This window comes from Trichomycterus rosablanca, chromosome 15 (assembly GCF_030014385.1).
Source record: "Trichomycterus rosablanca isolate fTriRos1 chromosome 15, fTriRos1.hap1, whole genome shotgun sequence".
NCBI lineage: Eukaryota > Metazoa > Chordata > Actinopteri > Siluriformes > Trichomycteridae > Trichomycterus > Trichomycterus rosablanca.
In genome coordinates, this window is record NC_086002.1 from 31,654,532 (window position 1) to 31,678,614 (window position 24,083).

At 43.7% G+C, this 24,083-nt stretch overlaps 1 protein-coding gene across 4 annotated transcripts in view; it reads left to right on the plus strand.

Moving 5' to 3' along the window:
- nup133 (nucleoporin 133) overlaps positions 1-24,045 on the plus strand; it is a 27,641-nt gene extending 3,596 nt beyond the window's left edge. Inside the window, exons 3-28 of one of the 4 annotated variants that reach the window (XM_063009658.1) lie at positions 3,259-3,377; positions 3,489-3,592; positions 3,702-3,806; positions 3,909-4,040; positions 4,636-4,806; positions 6,636-6,791; positions 6,875-6,945; positions 7,287-7,434; positions 8,934-9,084; positions 9,245-9,402; positions 10,018-10,097; positions 10,187-10,353; positions 10,437-10,531; positions 10,778-10,861; positions 11,002-11,226; positions 12,720-12,842; positions 12,973-13,072; positions 13,463-13,705; positions 13,799-13,932; positions 16,248-16,406; positions 16,490-16,625; positions 21,226-21,344; positions 21,619-21,705; positions 21,801-21,874; positions 22,341-22,429; positions 23,840-24,045. In XM_063009658.1, coding sequence (XP_062865728.1) covers positions 3,259-3,377; positions 3,489-3,592; positions 3,702-3,806; positions 3,909-4,040; positions 4,636-4,806; positions 6,636-6,791; positions 6,875-6,945; positions 7,287-7,434; positions 8,934-9,084; positions 9,245-9,402; positions 10,018-10,097; positions 10,187-10,353; positions 10,437-10,531; positions 10,778-10,861; positions 11,002-11,226; positions 12,720-12,842; positions 12,973-13,072; positions 13,463-13,705; positions 13,799-13,932; positions 16,248-16,406; positions 16,490-16,625; positions 21,226-21,344; positions 21,619-21,705; positions 21,801-21,874; positions 22,341-22,429; positions 23,840-23,976 — 3,367 coding nt within the window. In that variant the 3' untranslated portion in view covers positions 23,977-24,045. The remainder of the gene's footprint in view (positions 1-3,258; positions 3,378-3,488; positions 3,593-3,701; positions 3,807-3,908; positions 4,041-4,635; positions 4,807-6,635; positions 6,792-6,874; positions 6,946-7,286; positions 7,435-8,933; positions 9,085-9,244; positions 9,403-10,017; positions 10,098-10,186; positions 10,354-10,436; positions 10,532-10,777; positions 10,862-11,001; positions 11,227-12,719; positions 12,843-12,972; positions 13,073-13,462; positions 13,706-13,798; positions 13,933-16,247; positions 16,407-16,489; positions 16,626-21,225; positions 21,345-21,618; positions 21,706-21,800; positions 21,875-22,340; positions 22,430-23,839) is intronic. The other 3 variants (XM_063009659.1, XM_063009660.1, XM_063009661.1) reach the window with 3 other exon arrangements.
- The last annotated feature ends 38 nt before the right edge of the window (positions 24,046-24,083 follow it).

A 24,083-nucleotide genomic window follows, 5' to 3' on the forward strand; every position in this document is an offset into this window, starting at 1 on the left:
TGTGTGTGTGTGTGTGTGTGTGTGTGTGTGCTCCCAGTACCCAGTACCCAGTACTAGTGTGTCTGAATAGTGTGTGTGTGTGTGTGTGTGTGTGTGTGCTCCCAGTACCCAGTACCAGTGTGTCTGAATAGTGTGTGTGTGTGTGTGTGTGTGCTCCCAGTACCCAGTACCAGTGTGTCTGAATAGTGTGTGTGTGTGTGTGTGTGTGTGTGTGTGTGTGTGTGTGTGTGCTCCCAGTACCCAGTACCCAGTACTAGTGTGTCTGAATAGTGTGTGTGTGTGTGTGTGTGTGTGTGTGCTCCCAGTACCCAGTACCAGTGTGTCTGAATAGTGTGTGTGTGTGTGTGTGTGTGCTCCCAGTACCCAGTACCAGTGTGTCTGAATAGTGTGTGTGTGTGCGCTCCCAGTACCCAGTACCCAGTACTAGTGTGTCTGAATAGTGTGTGTGTGTGTGTGTGTGTGTGTGTGCTCCCAGTACCCAGTACCAGTGTGTCTGAATAGTGTGTGTGTGTGTGTGTGTGTGTGCTCCCAGTACCCAGTACCAGTGTGTCTGAATAGTGTGTGGGTGTGTGTGTGTGTGCTCCCAGTACCCAGTACCAGTGTGTCTGAATAGTGTGTGTGTGTGTGTGTGTGCTCCCAGTACCCAGTACTAGTGTGTCTGAATAGTGTGTGTGTGTGTGTGTGTGCTCCCAGTACCCAGTACTAGTGTGTCTGAATAGTGTGTGTGTGTGTGTGTGTGTGCTCCCAGTACCCAGTACCAGTGTGTCTGAATAGTGTGTGTGTGTGTGTGTGTGTGTGTGTGTGTGTGTGCTCCCAGTACCCAGTACCAGTGTGTCTGAATAGTGTGTGTGTGTGTGTGTGTGCGCTCCCAGTACCCAGTACTAGTGTGTCTGAATAGTGTGTGTGTGTGTGTGTGTGTGTGTGTGCTCCCAGTACCAGTGTGTCTGAATAGTGTGTGTGTGTGTGTGTGTGCTCCCAGTACCCAGTACCAGTGTGTCTGAATAGTGTGTGGGTGTGTGTGTGTGTGCTCCCAGTACCCAGTACCAGTGTGTCTGAATAGTGTGTGTGTGTGTGTGTGTGTGTGCTCCCAGTACCCAGTACCAGTGTGTCTGAATAGTGTGTGTGTGTGTGTGTGTGCTCCCAGTACCCAGTACCAGTGTGTCTGAATAGTGTGTGTGTGTGTGTGTGTGTGCTCCCAGTACCCAGTACTAGTGTGTCTGAATAGTGTGTGTGTGTGTGTGTGCTCCCAGTACCCAGTACTAGTGTGTCTGAATAGTGTGTGTGTGTGTGTGTGTGTGTGTGTGCTCCCAGTACCCAGTACCAGTGTGTCTGAATAGTGTGTGTGTGTGTGTGTGTGTGTGTGTGTGTGCTCCCAGTACCCAGTACCAGTGTGTCTGAATAGTGTGTGTGTGTGTGTGTGTGCGCTCCCAGTACCCAGTACCCAGTACTAGTGTGTCTGAATAGTGTGTGTGTGTGTGTGTGTGTGTGTGTGCTCCCAGTACCCAGTACCAGTGTGTCTGAATAGTGTGTGTGTGTGTGTGTGTGCTCCCAGTACCCAGTACTAGTGTGTCTGAATAGTGTGTGTGTGTGTGTGTGTGTGTGTGTGTGTGTGTGTGTGTGTGTGTGTGTGTGTGTGTGTGTGTGCTCCCAGTACCCAGTACCAGTGTGTCTGAATAGTGTGTGTGTGTGTGTGTGTGCTCCCAGTACCCAGTACTAGTGTGTCTGAATAGTGTGTGTGTGTGTGTGTGTGTGTGTGTGTGTGTGTGTGTGTGTGTGTGTGTGTGTGTGTGTGTGCTCCCAGTACCCAGTACCAGTGTGTCTGAATAGTGTGTGTGTGTGTGTGCTCCCAGTACCCAGTACTAGTGTGTCTGAATAGTGTGTGTGTGTGTGTGTGTGCTCCCAGTACCCAGTACCAGTGTGTCTGAATAGTGTGTGTGTGTGTGTGTGTGTGCTCCCAGTACCCAGTACTAGTGTGTCTGAATAGTGTGTGTGTGTGTGTGTGTGTGTGTGTGTGTGTGTGTGTGTGTGTGTGTGTGTGTGTGCTCCCAGTACCCAGTACCAGTGTGTCTGAATAGTGTGTGTGTGTGTGTGTGTGCTCCCAGTACCCAGTACTAGTGTGTCTGAATAGTGTGTGTGTGTGTGTGTGTGTGTGTGCTCCCAGTACCCAGTACCAGTGTGTCTGAATAGTGTGTGTGTGTGTGTGTGTGTGTGTGTGTGTGTGTGTGTGCTCCCAGTACCCAGTACCAGTGTGTCTGAATAGTGTGTGTGTGTGTGTGTGTGCGCTCCCAGTACCCAGTACCCAGTACTAGTGTGTCTGAATAGTGTGTGTGTGTGTGTGTGTGTGTGTGTGCTCCCAGTACCCAGTACCAGTGTGTCTGAATAGTGTGTGTGTGTGTGTGCTCCCAGTACCCAGTACCAGTGTGTCTGAATAGTGTGTGTGTGTGTGTGTGTGCTCCCAGTACCCAGTACTAGTGTGTCTGAATAGTGTGTGTGTGTGTGTGTGTGCGCTCCCAGTACCCAGTACCCAGTACTAGTGTGTCTGAATAGTGTGTGTGTGTGTGTGTGTGTGTGTGTGCTCCCAGTACCCAGTACCAGTGTGTCTGAATAGTGTGTGTGTGTGTGTGCTCCCAGTACCCAGTACCAGTGTGTCTGAATAGTGTGTGTGTGTGTGTGTGTGCTCCCAGTACCCAGTACCAGTGTGTCTGAATAGTGTGTGTGTGTGTGTGTGTGCTCCCAGTACCCAGTACTAGTGTGTCTGAATAGTGTGTGTGTGTGTGTGTGTGTGTGTGTGTGTGTGTGTGCTCCCAGTACCCAGTACCAGTGTGTCTGAATAGTGTGTGTGTGTGTGTGTGTGTGTGTGTGTGTGTGTGTGTGTGTGTGTGCTCCCAGTACCCAGTACCAGTGTGTCTGAATAGTGTGTGTGTGTGTGTGTGTGCGCTCCCAGTACCCAGTACTAGTGTGTCTGAATAGTGTGTGTGTGTGTGTGTGTGTGTGTGTGCTCCCAGTACCCAGTACCAGTGTGTCTGAATAGTGTGTGTGTGTGTGTGTGTGTGCTCCCAGTACCCAGTACCAGTGTGTCTGAATAGTGTGTGTGTGTGTGTGTGTGTGCTCCCAGTACCCAGTACCAGTGTGTCTGAGTGGTGTGTGTGGTGCCAGCATCAGTGTGTTGCAAGTCTGGGTTCGAATCCCAGCAGTCACTGGCTATGTTGACTGACTGGGAGCTTTCTGACGTGTCTCCCCCGCCTTCCGAACCCGCAGCCGAGCGACGCCCACGCGGGTCCAGAGCTGCGGCGCCGTGGACTCGTGCCACTACGACGTGCAGCCGTTCGGATCGTCCCTGCCGGTCAAGGTGATGGAGGTCCTGACCACGGCCGAGGGTAGGAGATCGTTACGGATCCTCTATTCGGGTGTATTGGTGTGGTGTACAGCTTGGTTTTAATGGGTGTGTGTGTGTGTGTGTGTGTGTGTGTGTGTCGGGGACCCTGCAGCGGACGAGCAGATCTCTGTGAAGGTGGACCGGTCAGGCTGGGCGTGGCTGGTGTGTGGGGAGAGGCTGATCATCTGGAAAATCTCTCAGACTCCGGTAGCAAAGGTACTCTCGGTCTAAGAACCGAAAGGGCGTCGGTTCTAGCCCCGTCATCGAGAGATTTCGGGGGGGGGGGGGGGGGGTCCCGGTCTAAGCGAGTCTCTTCTGTGTGCAGCTGTCGGTGTGTAAGGACCTGCAGTTGGCCCCCAGCGACTACGCGTACACCGCCGACCTGATCGCCGTCAACTCCTCGTCCCCTCTGGAGTCGGCTTCCGTCCAGGTACACACACACACACACACACACACACACACGATGACGACGCCGCGTCTCATTCCCGAGCTCACACCGGGTCTGATCTGCTCCGCTCTCTCGCCCGTGCAGTGCGTGTGCGTGATGGCCGCGTCCCCGGACGGCCCGGTCCGGTTCTGGCCCAGCCTGGCCCACGAGGGGACGTACGTCGAGACGCCCGCCGACCCGGGAGGACACCCGCGCGACCACGTGGCTGCGGTCAGGGTGAGACGGCGTCCCGTACGCCTCTTTATTAACGTCGGTGCTGTTTCAATCGAAGTTCAGGGACTTGTAGTGGCACGGAGGAACCACTGGGGGGGGGGCGCTGAGGTACACGTAGTGTACATTGCTGACAGGTGAATGAAACGATATGAGGCGAACGGTTTGGGGAAGTCCCTGTCTTATTCAGCCCTGGTCTCGATTGACTGGTGAGCACAAATCCCCACACACACACTCCACACTATAAGTGCGTGACTTAAGCTCAGTGGTTGCCGGACTAGTAATAAGAAGGTTCCCAGTACAAGCCTCACCATCATCAAGCTGCCACCGGTGGGCCCCTGAGCAAGGCCCTGACATTTTACATTGACATTTTAAGCTTACAATTGAGACAATTTAAGGGTTAAGGGCCTTGCTCAAGGGCCCAACAGTGGCAACCTGGCTGATGCAGGGCTTGAACCAGCAACCGTCCTGTACCTCAACCACTGTGCTACCACTGCCCCCGAATTGTTTAAGGGTGTATTATTCCAGGACTCGCTGCGACCCTGACCGAGACGAACCGGCGGTAAGACATGATCACCCTCTGACTTGTGCCCGTTTCCAGGGAGGCTCCTTCATCGTGTCGTCGTACCGCGGGCACCTCCTGCGGGCGGGCCCGGACGGATCCGGGCGGCTCTACCAGCGACCGGTGCAGCAGGGACACGGCGTGCTGTCGGGCATCGGGCGCCGCGTCTCCAGCCTGTTCGGGCTCCGCAACCCCCCGGCCGACGCCACCGTGAGTGTTCCGTCATCTGCAGCTCCGCTACGGAGCTAGTTTAGTGCCCAAACTTCGCCAACGAACAGAACGTATTCTGTAAATAGGATTCGATTTTAATATCAAAGTTTAATATCAAACACAGTCATGGACTATTTAGTGTCTCCAGTTCACCTCGCTTACACGTCTTTGGACTGTAGGAGGAAACGGAAGCTCCGGGAAATTAATGTACTGATTTATTAATAAACGAGTCTCTGGAGGACGCGTCTACATTTTGACGTATGTAGTTTGGGTGCACATTCTGCACATTAAAATGTACCCATCTACTGCAGAGGTCACACGGGTAACAATCAGTAAATAATGTCCACAATAACGTTATAATAATAATAAAGTTACAATGAGATTAAATTCTCTGCATTGTCCTAAATTACCACTCAGCCCTGCTGTCATAAGGTTCCCTTGTCTTTACAAAAACTCGTATTAATTCATGAACACACAGGCATAGTTTAGCCAAATTCTAGCAATTTTTCGCTTGTTATGTTCTTCATTCCTGACTGGGTCAACAAGTGTTACTGTTTTTTCAACATCATGGTAATTTTAAACATATTTTATAGTAAATTAGACTTAAATAAGACCATAAACACAGCTAAAATATTTGGCCACACTGTCACAGTTTCAATGTGGCTATAATAACTTAAACTACAGTATATACAGTGTATCACAAAAGTGAGTACACCCCTCACATTTCTGCAGATATTTAAGTATATCTTTTCATGGGACAACACTGACAAAATGACACTTTAACACAATGAAAAGTAGTCTGTGTGCAGCTTATATAACAGTGTAAATTTATTCTTCCCTCAAAATAACTCAATATACAGCCATTAATGTCTAAACCACCGGCAACAAAAGTGAGTACACCCCTTAGTGAAAGTTCCTGAAGTGTCAATATTTTGTGTGGCCACCATTATTTCCCAGAACTGCCTTAACTCTCCTGGGCATGTAGTTTACCAGAGCTTCACACTTTTGTGATACACTGTATATATATATATATATATATAGAGAGAGAGAGAGAGAGAACAGAACAGGATCAGATCAGTTTCACTTCTGCTGAACTAAGAGAGAGAGAGAGAGAGAGAGAGAGAGAGGATAATGTAAAAAATGCTCAACTCATTTAGTCAGTAATGAACTTTATTAGATCCAACCTTCTACTTAACTGCAATGTTCTGTAATGTTAAGGTCACATATAGCTATTTAAAAACGATTGGCTTCCCTAGTTGTATGAAAACACTTTAACTATAACCATAAAAATTCAAACTAACTAACCGCTAGCAGAAATAAAGCAGGCAAAAGTAGCACAGAATTATAGACAAATACTCGGTAGGATAAATTAACAGTGGCTCCTTCTCGCTCATTCACATGTTGTAACGTGGACCCACAGCGGCCCCTACTGCTCAGGTGCGACGCATTTGTACGAGTCGGGACGTATTTGTGAGAAAATCTGACGAGCGCCAGAACGGTGCCAAAAGTCACGTGATTCACGAACGGCGTTTGCGGAACAGCGTTTGTATTTGTAAAGCGTGTTCTATTTGTGTGTGGAGTGCAGTGTGTTAGAAGACAGCTGTGCATTTATTTGAAAGTCACATGTGCATTTGCAACAGTGGCGTTTTGTATTTGTAAATCACACTGTGTGCGTTAGATAGTCGTGTTTTTTTATTTGTACATCGTCTTGTGTTTGTTTGCAAATCGAATCCTATTTACAGAATACGTTCTGTTCGTTTGCGAAGTTTGGGCACTAAATTAGCTCCATACTCCGCCGGACTAACCTCGGACCCGTCCGTGTGTTTCAGGTGCACGGCGTGCTCTACGCGCCGCACTCGGGCGCCCTGTACACGCTCGGCACGTGCGGGCTGAATAAGTGGGAGGTCGGGGACGCCACGGAGGTTCAGGTGCTGAGCTGGAACGCCTGTCCCGTCCTCGCCGACAGCATCTCCGACGCCATCTGGGTGAGAGACCTGGAGAGTTACGCACGTTCCGCGTGGTATCCACCCGGCGGGTGTCTGACGGGCGTTTTGACCGTGTGTTTCAGGGCTCTGAGAGTAACTACGGCGAGATCAAGGAGGGCGTGAACGTGGCTTATCTGGACATGCAGCTCAGCCAGTGAGTAACGCCAGCCGGGCGCCCTGACAGACACGATTAGCTGATAAATTCCTCATCGCTGCAGCGTTTGCTATGGCGGCCTCTGCTGGCTGGTCGAGACACTGCACACAGACCATGAATACCGGAGAGCAGTGCGTGACTCTCTGTATATAATACTAATACCCGTGTAAGGTAGAAAGAAGCGCTTTGCTTCTGCACTAGCGTTAGATGGGGAGTGTTTTATGAACCGCCCCTCATTAGGGAATTGGATACGACCAGATTATATATACTTTTCATTTTTGCTCCTAAATAGCTGCTATACAGATGTAATTCTGATGCCCCGCCCTGTCTCCCTTCCTCAGCGCCGGTCTGGTGGTGCTGGCCGCGGCGTGGCACCCCGCCGACACCCCGTGTCTGGCGTATTTCTGCTTGGTCACCATCCCGGACGCCGTAGGACCCGCCACGGAGGAACTCCCCGTGGAGGTGACCAGATATAACCCGCCCTTCCAGGTAAAACTCTTGAACTCTTAATGTGTCCCGTTCATAAGTACAGAAGCAGGTCGTGGGGTTTTACTTTTGGAACAGAATCTGCCATGTTTTTGTTTGTGGACACTAAGCGAGAGAGTGGAACAAGAGTCTCCAAGGGGGCGTGTGTACAACGCAACCAGCAGACAAATTAAATCATAAATAATGTTTAAAAGCATTAAAATAAATACATAAAAAATAAATATTGAATGAATGAAGTTATAATAATCATAAATGAACTATTAAATTATTTTATTTTTGATTCATTTATTTAGGTAAATAAATAGAAAACAAATAAAAATGAATAAATGATACATTATTATAACAAATAATAAATAAATTCTATTTTATAATAATAATAAATTCTATTTTTTATTTATTAATTTATAAGAAAATACAATTATACATATCATAATAAATAGATAATAATAGTTTTAATAAATTCATTAAACTTTTTATTAATTTATTTATTAATAAAAAAATTAATATGAATGAATAAAATAATAGTAATAAATGATACATTATCATAATAAATAACAATACATTATTTTAATTTTTATTAATGAATAAATAGAATGTAAAAAATTTGAAATAAATAAATAAAAATGACTGAATAAATTAATGTTATTAAATTAATAAATGAAACAATATTATAACAAATAATAATAATAAATGAACTATTACATTATTTTATTTTTGATTAATTTATTTAGTTATTAAATAAATAAAAAGATAAATAAAAAACAAATAAAAATGAATGAATGATACATTATTATAACAAATAATAAATAAATTCTATTTTATAATAATAATAAAAAATTCTATTTTTTATTTATTAATTTTTAAGAAAATAGAAAATAAAATAATAAAATAAATATGTATTAATAAATTAATATTTAATAAATAATACATTATCATAATAAATAGATAATAAAGTTATAAAAATATGAATGAATACAATAATAGTAATAAATGATATATTATCATAATAAATAATAAAGAACTTATAATAAATTATTTTATGTTTTATTAATTTATTTATTAATGAATAAATAGAATATAAATTTTTTTAAATAAATCTATAAAAATGATTGAATAAATTAATATTATTAAATTAATAAATGAAACAATATTATAACAAATAATAAATAAATAATAATTATTATACGTTTTATTTATTTGTTAATAAATAAATAAATAAGGAATGAAATAAAATTTAAATGAATAAATAAATGTGAATTTTCGGATGCTCTTATCTGTTGCTTTGATCTGCTGCTTTCTGACCCGTGGGAGGTTGCGAACCGCTTCTTTTCACCTGCACGTCAGAGAGACCGAGAGTCACGCGCCGGCCACCAGAGGCCGCGGTTGCTGCAACTACGAGGAATCCAGACGGTCGGTCGATAGCACGGCTGGGACTCGACCAGTGCCCCCCTCTGTACCCCTAACGTCTGCCGTAATCATGTCGGATGTTTTCTCGTCTGTAGACCGAGGACGAGCTCCACAAGACCAGGATGGTGTTGCCGTCGGAGACCGGCCCGGCCGCGTATCTCTACAACGAGGAGCTGGTGTACGCCTGCACCACCGGCGCCGGGCGCTCCGGGCTGCCCGAAGAGAAGCTCAGCTTCAACTTTCCCAGTACGTACGACTACACAGCATTTAGTCATGTCCGAATCCCTTCACGAATGTTATTTATTTAAGGGGAAATCCACCTACTGGCATTTTTAGGGTGGGCATCTATATAAAACCACAGAGACCCGGTTCACGTTTTCCATCTTCTGCTCCTCTTCTCTCCCAGGCGACCGCATCCACGGCGCCGGCGTGTGCGCCGACTGGCCGCTCTTCTTCTCCCGGCTCAACGGCCTGGTCGCCGTGGTAGCCAGAGAGAGCGCCTCCATCCTCCCGGAGACCGTGGAGGATTCGCTCTGTACCTCGGTGGCCGGAGCCGGACCGGAGGTGAGCGCTCCAGAGACTCGTGATCCACCCGAGCATGAATGTGAAGGGTTACGGTACTGGGATGGGAATCGGAAGGTCAGAGGTTCAAGGCCCAGCACTGTCGGGCTGCTACTGTCGGGCCCTCGGTTAAGGTCCCTGATCATCACTCGGATTGGATTGTACATGCTGTGTATGCATCATTTATCCAAAGCGGGTTGAAGGTTAAGGGCCTCGCTCAGGGGCCCAACAGTGGGGGCTTGAACCAGCAACCTTATGATTACATGTTTTCTTAAGGATAATTAATCGACCAATAGTAGCTCAGCATTTAAGGTATAGGACTATTATACAGGCAGCTTAGGCTAGCAGTTAAGACACTGGGCTGTCGGTTAGAAGGACATTGGTTCAAGTCCCAGTTCAATAACGCCACAGTAGATGTAATAGCAACAGAGCTGGTCAAGGGCCTCTCTTAGGGGCTTGAACTAGCAGCCATATGATTACTAGTCCAGTATGCTGAATGCATACTTAAGAAAACAGAAGGTTGCTGGGTCAAGTCCCCCCCCCCCCCCCCCCGCCCTAAAAATAGCCTATGAACCAATTACCTCTGTGTGTGTGTGTGTGTGTGTGTGTGTCCTGTAGGGGACGCCCCCCAAACTGGAGCGAGTAGCAGACGAGGACAAAACCAAGCAGCTCAAGCGAGCTTTCCTACAGTTCTGCAGGTACGTCGGAGCCCCGCCCACCCCGTTTTAGCCACCTCCGTCGTCCCGGATACGCCGCCGTTAACCCCGGATCTCGTTCGCCCTCGCAGGAACGACCGCGTCGGCGCCCAGAACATGGCCGACCGGCTGTTCCCGCACGACGCGGAGGAAGGCCGGGAGGGGGCCGAGCTGGACGGCGTGGTCGCTCGGATCGACCTGGACCTGGTGGACGATTACCCCGCCTCCGACCCGCGCTGGGCCGAGTCCGTCCCCGACGGTGAGCCCCGACGCTCTCTGTTACCGATCGTGCGCTCTGTGTGGCGGCGCATTTCACAAGCCGCGTGTGTTTCTGTCCACTAGAGAGCGCCGGCTTCACGCTGACCTCCCTGATTCTCCTGCACCAGCTGGAGGATAAAATGAAAGCGCATCACTGCTTCATGGACTTCCTGCTGCAGGTGGGTGCGAGTATGTAACCCTGGCCCAGAGGTGGACGCCCCAGAGACCTAGAGCGAGCTAGGAACATACGAATCAAGAGCACTAATAATCAGAAGGTCATTAGTTCAAGCCCCAGGAATGTCAGGCTAAAAGATGCTAAAAGATGTAACTATAGCAACACCTTTGGTACAATAATAGAAGTGTAAGTGGTGGGCTAGCACAGGTTACCGCCACCCGAGCGCCCAATCTAACTTCAGTTCATCCAGATATCCAATCAGAACGAGCCTCGAGTGCAGCGGCGAGCAGTAAAAACCGAGCCTCAAAGCTGCTGTAGATCTGCATCTCCTAAGGTAACCCAAGCTTGTGCTTTTCTGACCAATCAGCAATTGCGATTCTTGCTACAGATCCTCCGACCCTTCCTGCCCCCCCCCCCCCCCCCCCCCTCCATAGGAACCGCTTTAAAACCACATCGTTTTTTTTCACCACTCAGACGGGGCTCCTGGACCACCTCAGCTCCACGGCGGTGCGCTCGTCTCCCATGGCGACGCGCCTGCTGCTGTGCGAGCACGCGGAGAAGCTCTCGGCCGCCTTCACGCTGAAGAACCACCACGCCAAGCAGCCCGAGCTGGTCAACGCCGCCATAACGGCCACGCTGAAGAAGAACGGCACGCCGTTGCCGGCCAGCCTCAGTCCGGCCGACGTCTTCTTCAGAGAGGTGAAACCGGGGGCACGGGGATCCATGGTTTTCTTTTCTATCCGGAATATTTCTGCTCTTTTAAAGTGCTTTAAATTCACATATTTATTTTATTTATTTATTCATTTTAAATGTATTTTATTGTTTATTTATTAATGAATAAATAAATAAGTTAACATTTATTACTATTATTATTTATTGTTATTTATTCATTTTACTTTTTTATTTTTTATTTATTTATTAATGAATAAATAAGTAAAAATAAATTAATCTACTATTATTTATTTATTATTATTTATTTATTATAATAATGTATTATTGTTATTGTATTAATTCAGTTTTATTTCTTTTATTTATTTATTCATTTTAAATGTATTTTATTATTTATTTATTCATGAATAAATTTAGTTAACATTTATTACTATTATTATTTATTGTTATTTATTCATTTTACTTTTTTATTTTTTATTTATTTATTAATGAATAAATAAGTAAAAATAAATTAATCTACTATTATTTATTTATTATTATTTATTTATTATAATAATGTATTATTGTTATTGTATTAATTCAGTTTTATTTCTTTTATTTATTTATTCATTTTAAATGTATTTTATTATTTATTTATTCATGAATAAATTTAGTTAACATTTATTACTATTATTATTTATTGTTATTTATTCATTTTACTTTTTTATTTTTTATTTATTTATTAATGAATAAATAAGTAAAAATAAATTAATCTACTATTATTTATTTATTATTATTTATTTATTATAATAATGTATTATTGTTATTGTATAAATTCAGTTTTATTTCTTTTATTTATTTATTCATTTTAAATGTATTTTATTATTTATTTATTTATTAATGATAATAATTTATTATTTATTTTTAATTTTTTATTTATTTTTATTTATTTATTAATGAATAAATAAGTAAAAATAAAATTATCTATTATAATAATGTTGTTTTATAAAATTTTATTTATTTATTTTAATTTAATACTTTATATTTTTAAAAATCAAATAATTTATTATAACTACTTATTTATTATTTATTTATCTAATTTATTAAAATTAATTTTGAATTTGTTTATTACTTTAAATGTATTCATTTATTTAACAAAAAAATAGAATGGATTATAATTGTTTTATTATAATTATTTATATTTTATAATTTATTATTAATAATTCATTTATGAATTCATTGTTATTTATTTTATTTATTTATTTGTTTTAACTTTTAAATAAATTTAATTTATTAATTTATTATTTACTTATTTTTATTTTTTTTATTAATAAATTGTTTATTTATAATTTCATTTTTATTTATTTATTCATTTTAAAACTTTTATTTTTATGTATTTATTTATTAATAAAAAAAATACATGTATTTAAATTTATTATTAACTTATTATTTATTTACTATAATAATTTTGTACTATTCATTTATTTCTTGATGAATTTTTATTGATTTTATTGATTTCTGCTCATTAATATGTTTGTGTGCAGGTGTCTCAGATCTCCTCCATCTTGGAGTCGCTGCTGGACGAGGAGGAGAAGTGTCTGAAGGAGAACCCCGCCGCCTCGGTGCAGTGGGCCGAGGTCGTGCTCGACGTCAACGGCATCATCAAGGTGAGACGCGGCACCTGGACGGGATCCTCGCTGCTGCCCGAACGGCGGCCTCTGCCGGCCGATCGATCGAGGGTGGTCGGGAACTGGATACGACTGGGTTTAGAGTGTTCTCTGGTCTTGTGTTTTTCAGGACATGCTTCAAGCAGCGGTGCAGTACAGAGAGACCAAAGCGTCCCTCTACAGACCGGCGGAGAACGCCCCTGCGGAGCCGGAGTACGTCCCGTGGACAGGTCGGTGCCCGGGAGTCCAATAGAGCAGAATGGGTTCTGTGTCCGGTTGTAAGGTGTTCCATTAGGCAGGGCCACAGTCCCCCCTCAGGCACAACCGATCATGTCTGTGCAGAAGGATTCCTCGTTGCTGCCACAGTTGCGGCCTCTGCTGGCCGCTCGAGGAACTGCACAGAGATGATGAATAATGGATAGCAGTGCGTGTGACTCTCAGGCGGGTGAAAGGAAGCGGTCGGCGAGTGCACATGGTTAGAGGGGGGGGGCGTGTTCGGGGTGCGTCCAGGCCCTCAGGGTTAGGGTAGCGAGCGGTAAAGGAGACACCTGTGGGGAACTGGATATGACCAGAAACGATAGAACGAATGGATTGATCGAGTTTGTCTGTGTGTCCCGTAGCGTCCGGCGGCGTGCGCACCGCCATCAGCCGGCAGCACGAGCTCATCCTGCACGCCGTGTACCCCCAGGCCGACTCCGGCCTCCGCGGCGCCCTGAGCGAGCAGCTGGTGGCGCTCCTGGACTCCCTGTTCGGCGGCTACGTGGCCCAGCTGGCCTCGCTGCGCCGGCCCGGCCAGCGGGAGCGCCGCGACGCGCTGGAGATGGAGTACACGCGGCGCCGCGCCGAGCTCCTGACGCCGCTACGTGAGTCCTCTCCGCGCTCCGTTCCGCCGCCGTCCGGGTTCCGGGTTGGGGCCGGGTCTGACGGGAGTCGTGCGTGTTTGTGTTTGTGAGCAGTGGAGCTGGGGCAGCACCAGTGGGCGGCGGCGCTGGCCGAGAAGTACTGCGACTTCGACGTGCTGGTGCGGATCTGCGAGCGGACCGACGACCCGGGACGCCTGCAGCACTACATGAGCAAGTTCGCCCACCAGGTAACACCCGTCACACGTCTCTGCATGGGATTGTCATGTCAGTAAGTATTGGGACGCCCCCTCTACGTTTTCAGTTCATACGTTTCCGTTATGATGTCAGAAGAAGTTGTAAGTATAAGGACGCTGCTTCTAGGCTTTAAATTCATACTTTTCAGTTATGATGTCAGAAGTATCCAGAAGTATTGGGACGCCCCCTCTACGTTTTCAGTTCATACGTTTCCGTTATGATGTCATAAGAAGTTATAAGTATAAGGACGCCGCTTCTAGGCTTTAAATTCATACTTTTCAGTTATGATGTCAGAAGTATCCAGAAGTATTGGGACGCCCCCTCTAATTTGGATTCATATGTATCAATTACGGTGTCATAATCGTACCATAAAGACAAAAGTATTGGGACGCCCCTTCTAAGTTTCGAATTGATATGTTTTAACCATGATGTCATAATCGTACCATAAAGACAAAAGTATTGGGACGCCCCTTCTAAGTTTCGAATTGAAATGTTTTAACCATGATGTCATAATCGTACCATAAAGACAAAAGTATTGGGACGCCCCTTCTAAGTTTCGAATTGAAATGTTTTAACCATGATGTCATAATCGTACCATAAAGACAAAAGTATTGGGACGCCCCTTCTAAGTTTTGAATTGATATGTTTTAACCATGATGTCATAATCGTACCATAAAGACAAAAGTATTGGGACGCCCCTTCTAAGTTTTGAATTTATGTGTTTTAACCATGATGTCATAATCGTACCATAAAGACAAAAGTATAAGGACGCCGCTTCTAAGTTTTAAATTCATATTTTTCAATTATGATGTCAGAAGTATTAGGACGGCCCCGTCTAATTTGGATTCATATGTATCAATTACGATGTCGTAATCGTACCAAAAAAAAATCGTACCTTTTAAGTTTTGAGTTCATACGTTTCCATTATGATGTCATGGGTAGTCAGAAGTATTAGGACACCCCTCAAAGTTTCGAATGTATATGTTTTAACCATGATGTCATAATTGTACCAAAAAGACAAAAGTATTGGGACACCCTTTCTAAGTTATGAATACATACGTTTCAATTATGATGTCAGAGGTAGTCAGAAGTATTAGGACGCCCCTTGTAATTTGGATTCATATGTTTCAGTTATGATGTCATAATCATACCGAAAAGACAAAAGTATTGGGACGCCCCTTCTACGTTTTGAATTCATTTGTTTCTATTATGACGTAAGTAGTCAAAAGTATTAGGACGCCCCTTCTAAGGTTTCAATTCACGTTTCAATTATGTCATCATAAGTAGTCAAAAGTATTAGGACGCACCTTCTAATTCGGATTCACATGTTTCAGTTATGATGTCATAATCGTACCGATAAGACAAAAGTATTGGGACACCCCTTCTAAGTTATGAATTCGTAGGTTTCAGTTACGATGTCATAATCGTACCAAAAAGTCTGAAGTATTGGGACGCCTTTAAGTTTTTAATTTATATGTTTCAATTATGATGTCATAAGTAGTCAGAAGTATTAGGACGCCTCTTCTAAGTCTTTAATTCATATGTGTCAGTTATGATGTCATAATCGTACCCAAAAGACAAAAGTATCGGGACGCCCCTTCTCATTTGAATTCATGTGTTTTAATTATGATGTCATAATCGAACCAAAAAGACAAAAGTATTAGGACGCCCCCTCTAAGTTTTGAATTCATACGTTTCAATTATGATGTCAGAGGTAGTCAGAAGTATTAGGACGCCCCTTCTAATTTGGATTCATATGTTTCAGTTATGATATCAAAATCGTACTGAAAAGACAAAAGTATTGGGACGCCCCTTCTAAGTTTTTAATTGATATGTTTCAATTATGTCGTCATAAGTAGTCAGAAGTATTAGGACGCCCCTTCTAAATTTTGAATTCACATGTCTCAATTATGATGTTGTCATCGTCCCACCATAAAGACAAAAGTATTGGGACGCCCTTTCTAAGTTTTGAATTCATATGTTTCCATTATGTCATAACTAGTCAAAAGTATTAGGATGCGCCCTCAAAGTTTTTCATTTATAATTATGATGTCATAGGTAGTCAGAAGTATTAGGACGCCCCGTCTAATTTGTCATGATCATACCATAAAGACAAAAGTATTGGGACGCCCCTATTAAGTTTTGAATTAATACGTTTCAACGACAGCAATTGCTAACAGGTGTAATAAATCGATGATATAAAGGGACTGATGTGCTTGCGATGTTGCAGCAGCAGTTTAGGGAAGGCCCTTTCCTGTCCCATCATGTGCACAAAGCTCAGCTTTACTTACTTTACTTACTCGTGCAGAACTTCGCGGACTTCCTGTTCCGATGGTACATGGAGAAGGGCAAGAGAGGGAAGCTGCTGTCCCAGCCCGTCGCCCAGCACGAGCAGCTCACCAGCTTCCTGCAGGCGCACCAGCACCTCAGCTGGCTCCATCACATCCACGTGCAGGACTTCCAGAGCGTACGACACACACACACACACAGATCGGTACACACGGTGCACACAGACTGACTTTTAAGTTGTGTGTGTTCTTTACACCACAGGCTCACCACACCCTGTACAGCCAGGCTAACGCCGAGCAGCGCTACTTCAGCAAGAAGAAAACTCTACTGGCGCTCAGTAAGCTGACCGCTCTGGCCTCCAGCATGCCCGAAGCTCTGCAGCACAAGCAGGTCAACGGTACGTCACGAGAACACACTGGCTAGTAGGGCTCCTAGTTATATTAGTCGGGCTCCTAGTTATATTAGTAGGGCTCCTAGTTATATTAATAGGGCTCCTAGTTATATTAGTAGGGCCCCTGGTTATATTAGTAGGGCTCCTAGTTATATTAGTAGGGCTCCTAGTTATATTAATAGGGTCCCTGGTTATATTAGTAGGGCTCCTAGTTATATTAATAGGGTCCCTGGTTATATTAGTAGGGCTCCTAGTTATATTAGTCGGGCTCCTAGTTATATTAATAGGGTCCCTGGTTATATTAATAGGGCTCCTAGTTATATTAGTAGGGCTCGTAGTTATATTAGTAGGGTCCCTGGTTATATTAGTAGGGCTCCTAGTTATATTAGTAGGGTCCCTGGTTATATTAGTAGGGCTCCTAGTTATATTAATAGGGCTCCTAGTTATATTAATAGGGTCCCTGGTTATATTAGTAGGGCTCCTAGTTATATTAATAGGGTCCCTGGTTATATTAGTAGGGCTCCTAGTTATATTAATAGGGTCCCTGGTTATATTAGTAGGGCTCCTAGTTATATTAGTAGGGCTTCTAGTTATATTAGTAGGGCTCCTAGTTATATTAATAGGGTCCCTGGTTATATTAGTAGGGCTCGTAGTTATATTAGTAGGGTCCCTGGTTATATTAGTAGGGCTCCTAGTTATATTAATAGGGCTCGTAGTTATATTAGTAGGGTCCCTGGTTATATTAGTAGGGCTCCTAGTTATATTAATAGGGCTCGTAGTTATATTAGTAGGGTCCCTGGTTATATTAGTAGGGCTCCTAGTTATATTAATAGGGCTCGTAGTTATATTAGTAGGGTCCCTGGTTATATTAGTAGGGCTCCTAGTTATATTAATAGGGTCCCTAGTTATATTAGTAGGGCTCCTAGTTATATTAGTAGGGTCCCTGGTTATATTAGTAGGGCTCCTAGTTATATTAATAGGGTCCCTGGTTATATTAGTAGGGTCCCTGGTTATATTAGTAGGGCTCCTAGTTATATTAATAGGGCTCGTAGTTATATTAGTAGGGTCCCTGGTTATATTAGTAGGGCTCCTAGTTATATTAATAGGGTCCCTAGTTATATTAGTAGGGCTCCTAGTTATATTAGTAGGGTCCCTGGTTATATTAGTAGGGCTCCTAGTTATATTAATAGGGTCCCTGGTTATATTAGTAGGGCTCCTAGTTATATTAATAGGGTCCCTAGTTATATTAGTAGGGCTCCTAGTTATATTAATAGGGTCCCTAGTTATATTAATAGGGCTCGTAGTTATATTAGTAGGGTCCCTGGTTATATTAGTAGGGCTCCTAGTTATATTAATAGGGTCCCTGGTTATATTAGTAGGGCTCCTAGTTATATTAATAGGGTCCCTGGTTATATTAGTAGGGCTCCTAGTTATATTAATAGGGTCCCTGGTTATATTAGTAGGGCTCCTAGTTATATTAGTCGGGCTCCTAGTTATATTAATAGGGTCCCTGGTTATATTAATAGGGCTCCTAGTTATATTAGTAGGGCTCGTAGTTATATTAGTAGGGTCCCTGGTTATATTAGTAGGGCTCCTAGTTATATTAATAGGGCTCCTAGTTATATTAATAGGGTCCCTGGTTATATTAGTAGGGCTCCTAGTTATATTAGTAGGGCTCCTAGTTATATTAGTAGGGCTCCTAGTTATATTAATAGGGTCCCTGGTTATATTAGTAGGGCTCCTAGTTATATTAATAGGGTCCCTGGTTATATTAGTAGGGCTCCTAGTTATATTAATAGGGTCCCTAGTTATATTAGTAGGGCTCCTAGTTATATTAGTAGGGTCCCTGGTTATATTAGTAGGGCTCCTAGTTATATTAATAGGGCTCGTAGTTATATTAATAGGGTCCCTGGTTATATTAGTAGGGCTCCTAGTTATATTAATAGGGCTCGTAGTTATATTAGTAGGGTCCCTGGTTATATTAGTAGGGCTCCTAGTTATATTAATAGGGTCCCTAGTTATATTAGTAGGGCTCCTAGTTATATTAGTAGGGTCCCTGGTTATATTAGTAGGGCTCCTAGTTATATTAATAGGGTCCCTGGTTATATTAGTAGGGCTCCTAGTTATATTAATAGGGTCCCTAGTTATATTAGTAGGGCTCCTAGTTATATTAATAGGGTCCCTAGTTATATTAATAGGGCTCGTAGTTATATTAGTAGGGTCCCTGGTTATATTAGTAGGGCTCCTAGTTATATTAATAGGGTCCCTGGTTATATTAGTAGGGCTCCTAGTTATATTAATAGGGTCCCTAGTTATATTAATAGGGCTCGTAGTTATATTAATAGGGCTCCTAGTTATATTAATAGGGCTCCTAGTTATATTAATAGGGCTCCTAGTTATATTAATAGGGCTCCTAGTTATATTAGTAGGGCCCCTGGTTATATTAGTAGGGCTCCTAGTTATATTAGTAGGGCTCCTAGTTATATTAATAGGGTCCCTGGTTATATTAGTAGGGCTCCTAGTTATATTAATAGGGTCCCTGGTTATATTAGTAGGGCTCCTAGTTATATTAGTAGGGTCCCTGGTTATATTAGTAGGGCTCCTAGTTATATTAATAGGGTCCCTGGTTATATTAATAGGGCTCCTAGTTATATTAGTAGGGCTCGTAGTTATATTAGTAGGGTCCCTGGTTATATTAGTAGGGCTCCTAGTTATATTAATAGGGCTCCTAGTTATATTAATAGGGTCCCTGGTTATATTAGTAGGGCTCCTAGTTATATTAGTAGGGCTCCTAGTTATATTAGTAGGGCTCCTAGTTATATTAATAGGGTCCCTGGTTATATTAGTAGGGCTCCTAGTTATATTAATAGGGCTCGTAGTTATATTAGTAGGGTCCCTGGTTATATTAGTAGGGCTCCTAGTTATATTAATAGGGTCCCTAGTTATATTAGTAGGGCTCCTAGTTATATTAGTAGGGTCCCTGGTTATATTAGTAGGGCTCCTAGTTATATTAATAGGGCTCGTAGTTATATTAGTAGGGTCCCTGGTTATATTAGTAGGGCTCCTAGTTATATTAATAGGGTCCCTAGTTATATTAGTAGGGCTCCTAGTTATATTAGTAGGGTCCCTGGTTATATTAGTAGGGCTCCTAGTTATATTAATAGGGTCCCTGGTTATATTAGTAGGGCTCCTAGTTATATTAATAGGGTCCCTAGTTATATTAGTAGGGCTCCTAGTTATATTAATAGGGTCCCTAGTTATATTAATAGGGCTCGTAGTTATATTAGTAGGGTCCCTGGTTATATTAGTAGGGCTCCTAGTTATATTAATAGGGTCCCTGGTTATATTAGTAGGGCTCCTAGTTATATTAATAGGGTCCCTGGTTATATTAGTCGGGCCACTGGTTATATTAGTCGGGCCCCTGGTTATATTAATAGGGTCCCTAGTTATATTAGTAGGGTCCCTAGTTATATTAGTAGGGCCCCTGGTTATATTAGTCGGGCCCCTGGTTATATTAATAGGGTCCCTAGTTATATTAGTCGGGCCCCTAGTTATATTAGTCGGGCCCCTGGTTATATTAATAGGGTCCCTAGTTATATTAGTAGGGCCCCTGGTTATATTAGTCGGGCCCCTGGTTATATTAATAGGGTCCCTAGTTATATTAGTAGGGCCCCTAGTTATATTAATAGGGTCCATAGTTATATTAGTAGGGCTCCTAGTTATATTAGTAGGGCCCCTGGTTATATTAGTCGGGCCCCTGGTTATATTAATAGGGTCCCTGGTTATATTAGTAGGGCCCCTGGTTATATTAGTCGGGCCCCTGGTTATATTAATAGGGTCCCTAGTTATATTAGTCGGGCCCCTAGTTATATTAGTCGGGCTTCTAGTTATATTAGTCGGGCTTCTAGTTATATTAGTAGGGCTCCTAGTTATATTAGTAGGGCTCCTAGTTATATTAGTAGGGCCCCTAGTTATATTAGTAGGGTCCCTGGTTATATAAGTAGGGCCCCTAGTTATATTAGTAGGGCCCCTAGTTATATTAGTCGGGCCCCTAGTTATATTAGTAGGGCTCCTGGTTATAGTGGAAGTCTTATTTAGTGCTCCGGAGTCCAGTCTGCCCACATTTTCCTACACATCTGTCAGTTTCAGTATCGAAAGGGCAGTTGTAGCCTAGCAGTTAAGGTACTGGACTAGTAAGCAGAAGGTCGCTGGTTCAAACCCCACCACTGTGAGGTTGCAACTGTTGGGCCCTTGAGCAAGGCCCTTAACCCATAATTGCTTAGACTGTAAGTCGCTATGGATAAAAGCGTCTGCTAAATGCTGTCAATGAAATGAAAATGAAAGGGCTAGAAACACATGCCCTTCTGATAGACGTGTGCGATCTGTAGGTTTCAATTATGAAGTAGTCAGAAGTATTAGGACGCCCCTTCTAATTTGGATTCACATGTTTCAGTTATGATGTCATAATCGCACCATAAAGACAAAAGTATTAGGACGCCCCCTATAAGGTTGAAAATCCCTCAATTCATTTGTTAATTTGGTAGTTTCCGTATGTAAAGGGCTAGAAACACGTGCCCTTCTGATGGACGTGTGCGTCCCGTTGCAGATATCGTGGAACAGGAGCGTTTTCTGCTCCATCAGGAGACTCTACCCAAACAGCTGCTGGAGGAGAAGCAGCAGAACCCGGAGATCATGCCTGTACTGGGCGCTCGCAACCTTATCGAGGTGAGGACACACACACACACACACACACACACACACCGAACTAACAAACCCGGGAGCCGCAGAGACCTACCTGGAAGGGCATTGAGACGGTGAATAATGGAGAGCAGTGCGTGACTCTCCATACGTGATACTGATCCCTGGAGGGCCGTCGGAGGGTACGACTCATCCCTCCTCGCTCATGGGGGGGTTCTGCAGCAGTGGAGATACATTTGGGGAACTGGATATGACTAAATCTGTAGAAAAACGGAACAATGTATGATTTGTTTCTCCGTAGCTGTATATCTGTGACGAGAACCGCGGGGCCAACGAGTACGACTTCAAGAAAGCCCTGGACCTGCTGCAGTACGTGGACAAGGTAGAGGTATTACGATTAAACACATCAGTAAATAAGTGTGTGTGTGTGTGTGTGTGTGTGTGTGTGTGTGTGTGTAATGCTTCTTTCCTGTCTGTCTGTAGGACGACGCCGTCGATATCGACGCCCTCAAGAGGCTCGTTTTCAGCAAAGCCCTGAAGAAAGACTGGAAGGAGAAGTGAGGACTTTGATCTTTCACTGTTTCTTAATTCGGGGCGTGTGGAGTTAGCATGTTCTCCGCGTGTCTGCGTGGGTTTCCTACAGGGGCTCCGGTTTCCTCCCACAGTCCAAAGACGTGCGAGTGAGGTCAATCGAAGATACGAAATCGTCCATGACTGTGTTCGACATTAAAAACTTCAACTAATGAATCATGGGAAGCCAGTAATCACCTGTCCTGTCATGAATGTAGTTTTTCCACTGACCTGGTCAGTAACACTGAAGGATCCGGCAGAACCCGGATCTCAGAGATGCTATTGACCAGCCAGGCTATGTTTAACGAGGAGAACGAACAGGGCGATGAAATGAAAGCTGAAATATTCGTTTACCCAGTGTGCTTAGTGATTGTGTGTCATGTGACATTACAAATCTTCAGCTGTGGGTTTGATACATTTGTGCTGTTTTTTTTTTCTCTTTTCTTGACGTAGCTGGTCAGCGTCAGACGGCAGCGATGATCCCCTGGAGGCAGCGAAGGACAGCATCTTCGTTAAGATTCTTCAGAAGCTCGTCCAAGAAGGTACCAGTACTGACCCAAAAAAAAAATCATATTCACGAATGAGTAATTATGACTTTCTGCTGCTTCACCCCTCTGGTTCGTCCAGGCCCGCATGTCCTCGTCTGTATTCGTGAGCCCAGTCGGGGATTCGAACCCCGTGAACACTTGACTCCGATATCTCCAGCGTGGCTCCTGACCCGTGCCTGTACGACGTTCATCATCGTGCTGCTGCCTCATGACTGCCCGATTAAACAAATACATGAATTTGCAGGTGTATTTTGTATGTGTCTGGCAACATGTTACGGTGTATTTTATGGATCTCAGGCAACCTGCTATGGGTGTATTTTTTTGGATCTCAGGCAACCTGTTATGGGTGTGTTTTATGGATCCTAGGCAGCATGTTATGGGGGTATTTTATGGGTGTCTGGCAACATGTTATGGGGGTATTTCACGTGTGTCTGGCAGCATGTTATAGGGGTATTTCACGTGTGTCTGGCAACATGTTATGGGTGTATTTCACGTGTGTCTGGCAACATGTTATGGGGGTATTTTATGGATGTCTGGCAACATGTTATGGGTGTATTTTTTGGATGTCTGGCAACCAGCTGTGGGTGTATTTTTTGGATCTCAGGCAACCTGTTATGGGTGTGTTTTATGGATCCTAGGCAGCATGTTATGGGGGTATTTTATGGGTGTCTGGCAACATGTTATGGGTGTATTTTTTTGGATGTCTGGCAACATGTTATGGGTGTATTTCACGTGTGTCTGGCAACATGTTATGGGTGTATTTCACGTGTGTCTGGCAACATGTTATGGGGGTATTTTATGGATGTCTGGCAACATGTAATAGGTGTATTTTTTTGGATGTCTGACGTTATGGGGGTATTTTATGGATGTCTGGCAACATGTTATAGGGGTATTTTATGGATGTCTGACGTTATGGGGGTATTTTATGGATGTCTGGCAACATGTTATAGGGGTATTTTATGGATGTCTGGCAACATGTTATGGGGGTATTTTATGGATGTCTGGCAACATGTTATGGGGGTATTTTATGGATGTCTGACGTTATGGGGGTATTTTATGGATGTCTGGCAACATGTTATAGGGGTATTTTATGGATGTCTGGCAACATGTTATAGGGGTATTTTATGGATGTCTGGCAACATGTTATGGGGGTATTTTATGGATGTCTGGCAACATGTTACGGGTGTATTTCCTGTGTGTATGACACCCTATTACAGGTGTATTTTGTAAGTGTATGACACCCTATTACAGGTGTATTTTATAAACGTATTCCACCCTATTATGGGTGTATTTTATAAGTGTATGACACCCTATTACAGGTGTATTTTATAAGTGTATGACACCCTGTTACGGGTGTATTTTAAGGGCGTACGTGTATGTAACGTTACGTTTCCGTGTCCCCAGGCGTTCCTCTCCAGTCCTACCTGCCTGACGTGAAGGACCTGCTGCAGATGGATGAGCTGGACTTCCTCAGATCCAAATCGTTCTTCGAGTTCCTGCTGAGAGCGAACTACGAGCACTACGTCCAGTCTCAGATCTGAACCTGACCGTGCGAGGCGGCCGCTGTTCTGTTCCCGCCCTTTCTTGCTTAATAAAGACGCATTTCTGTACCATGCTGTGGGATTTCTTGTGGCTGAAACGCATGAAT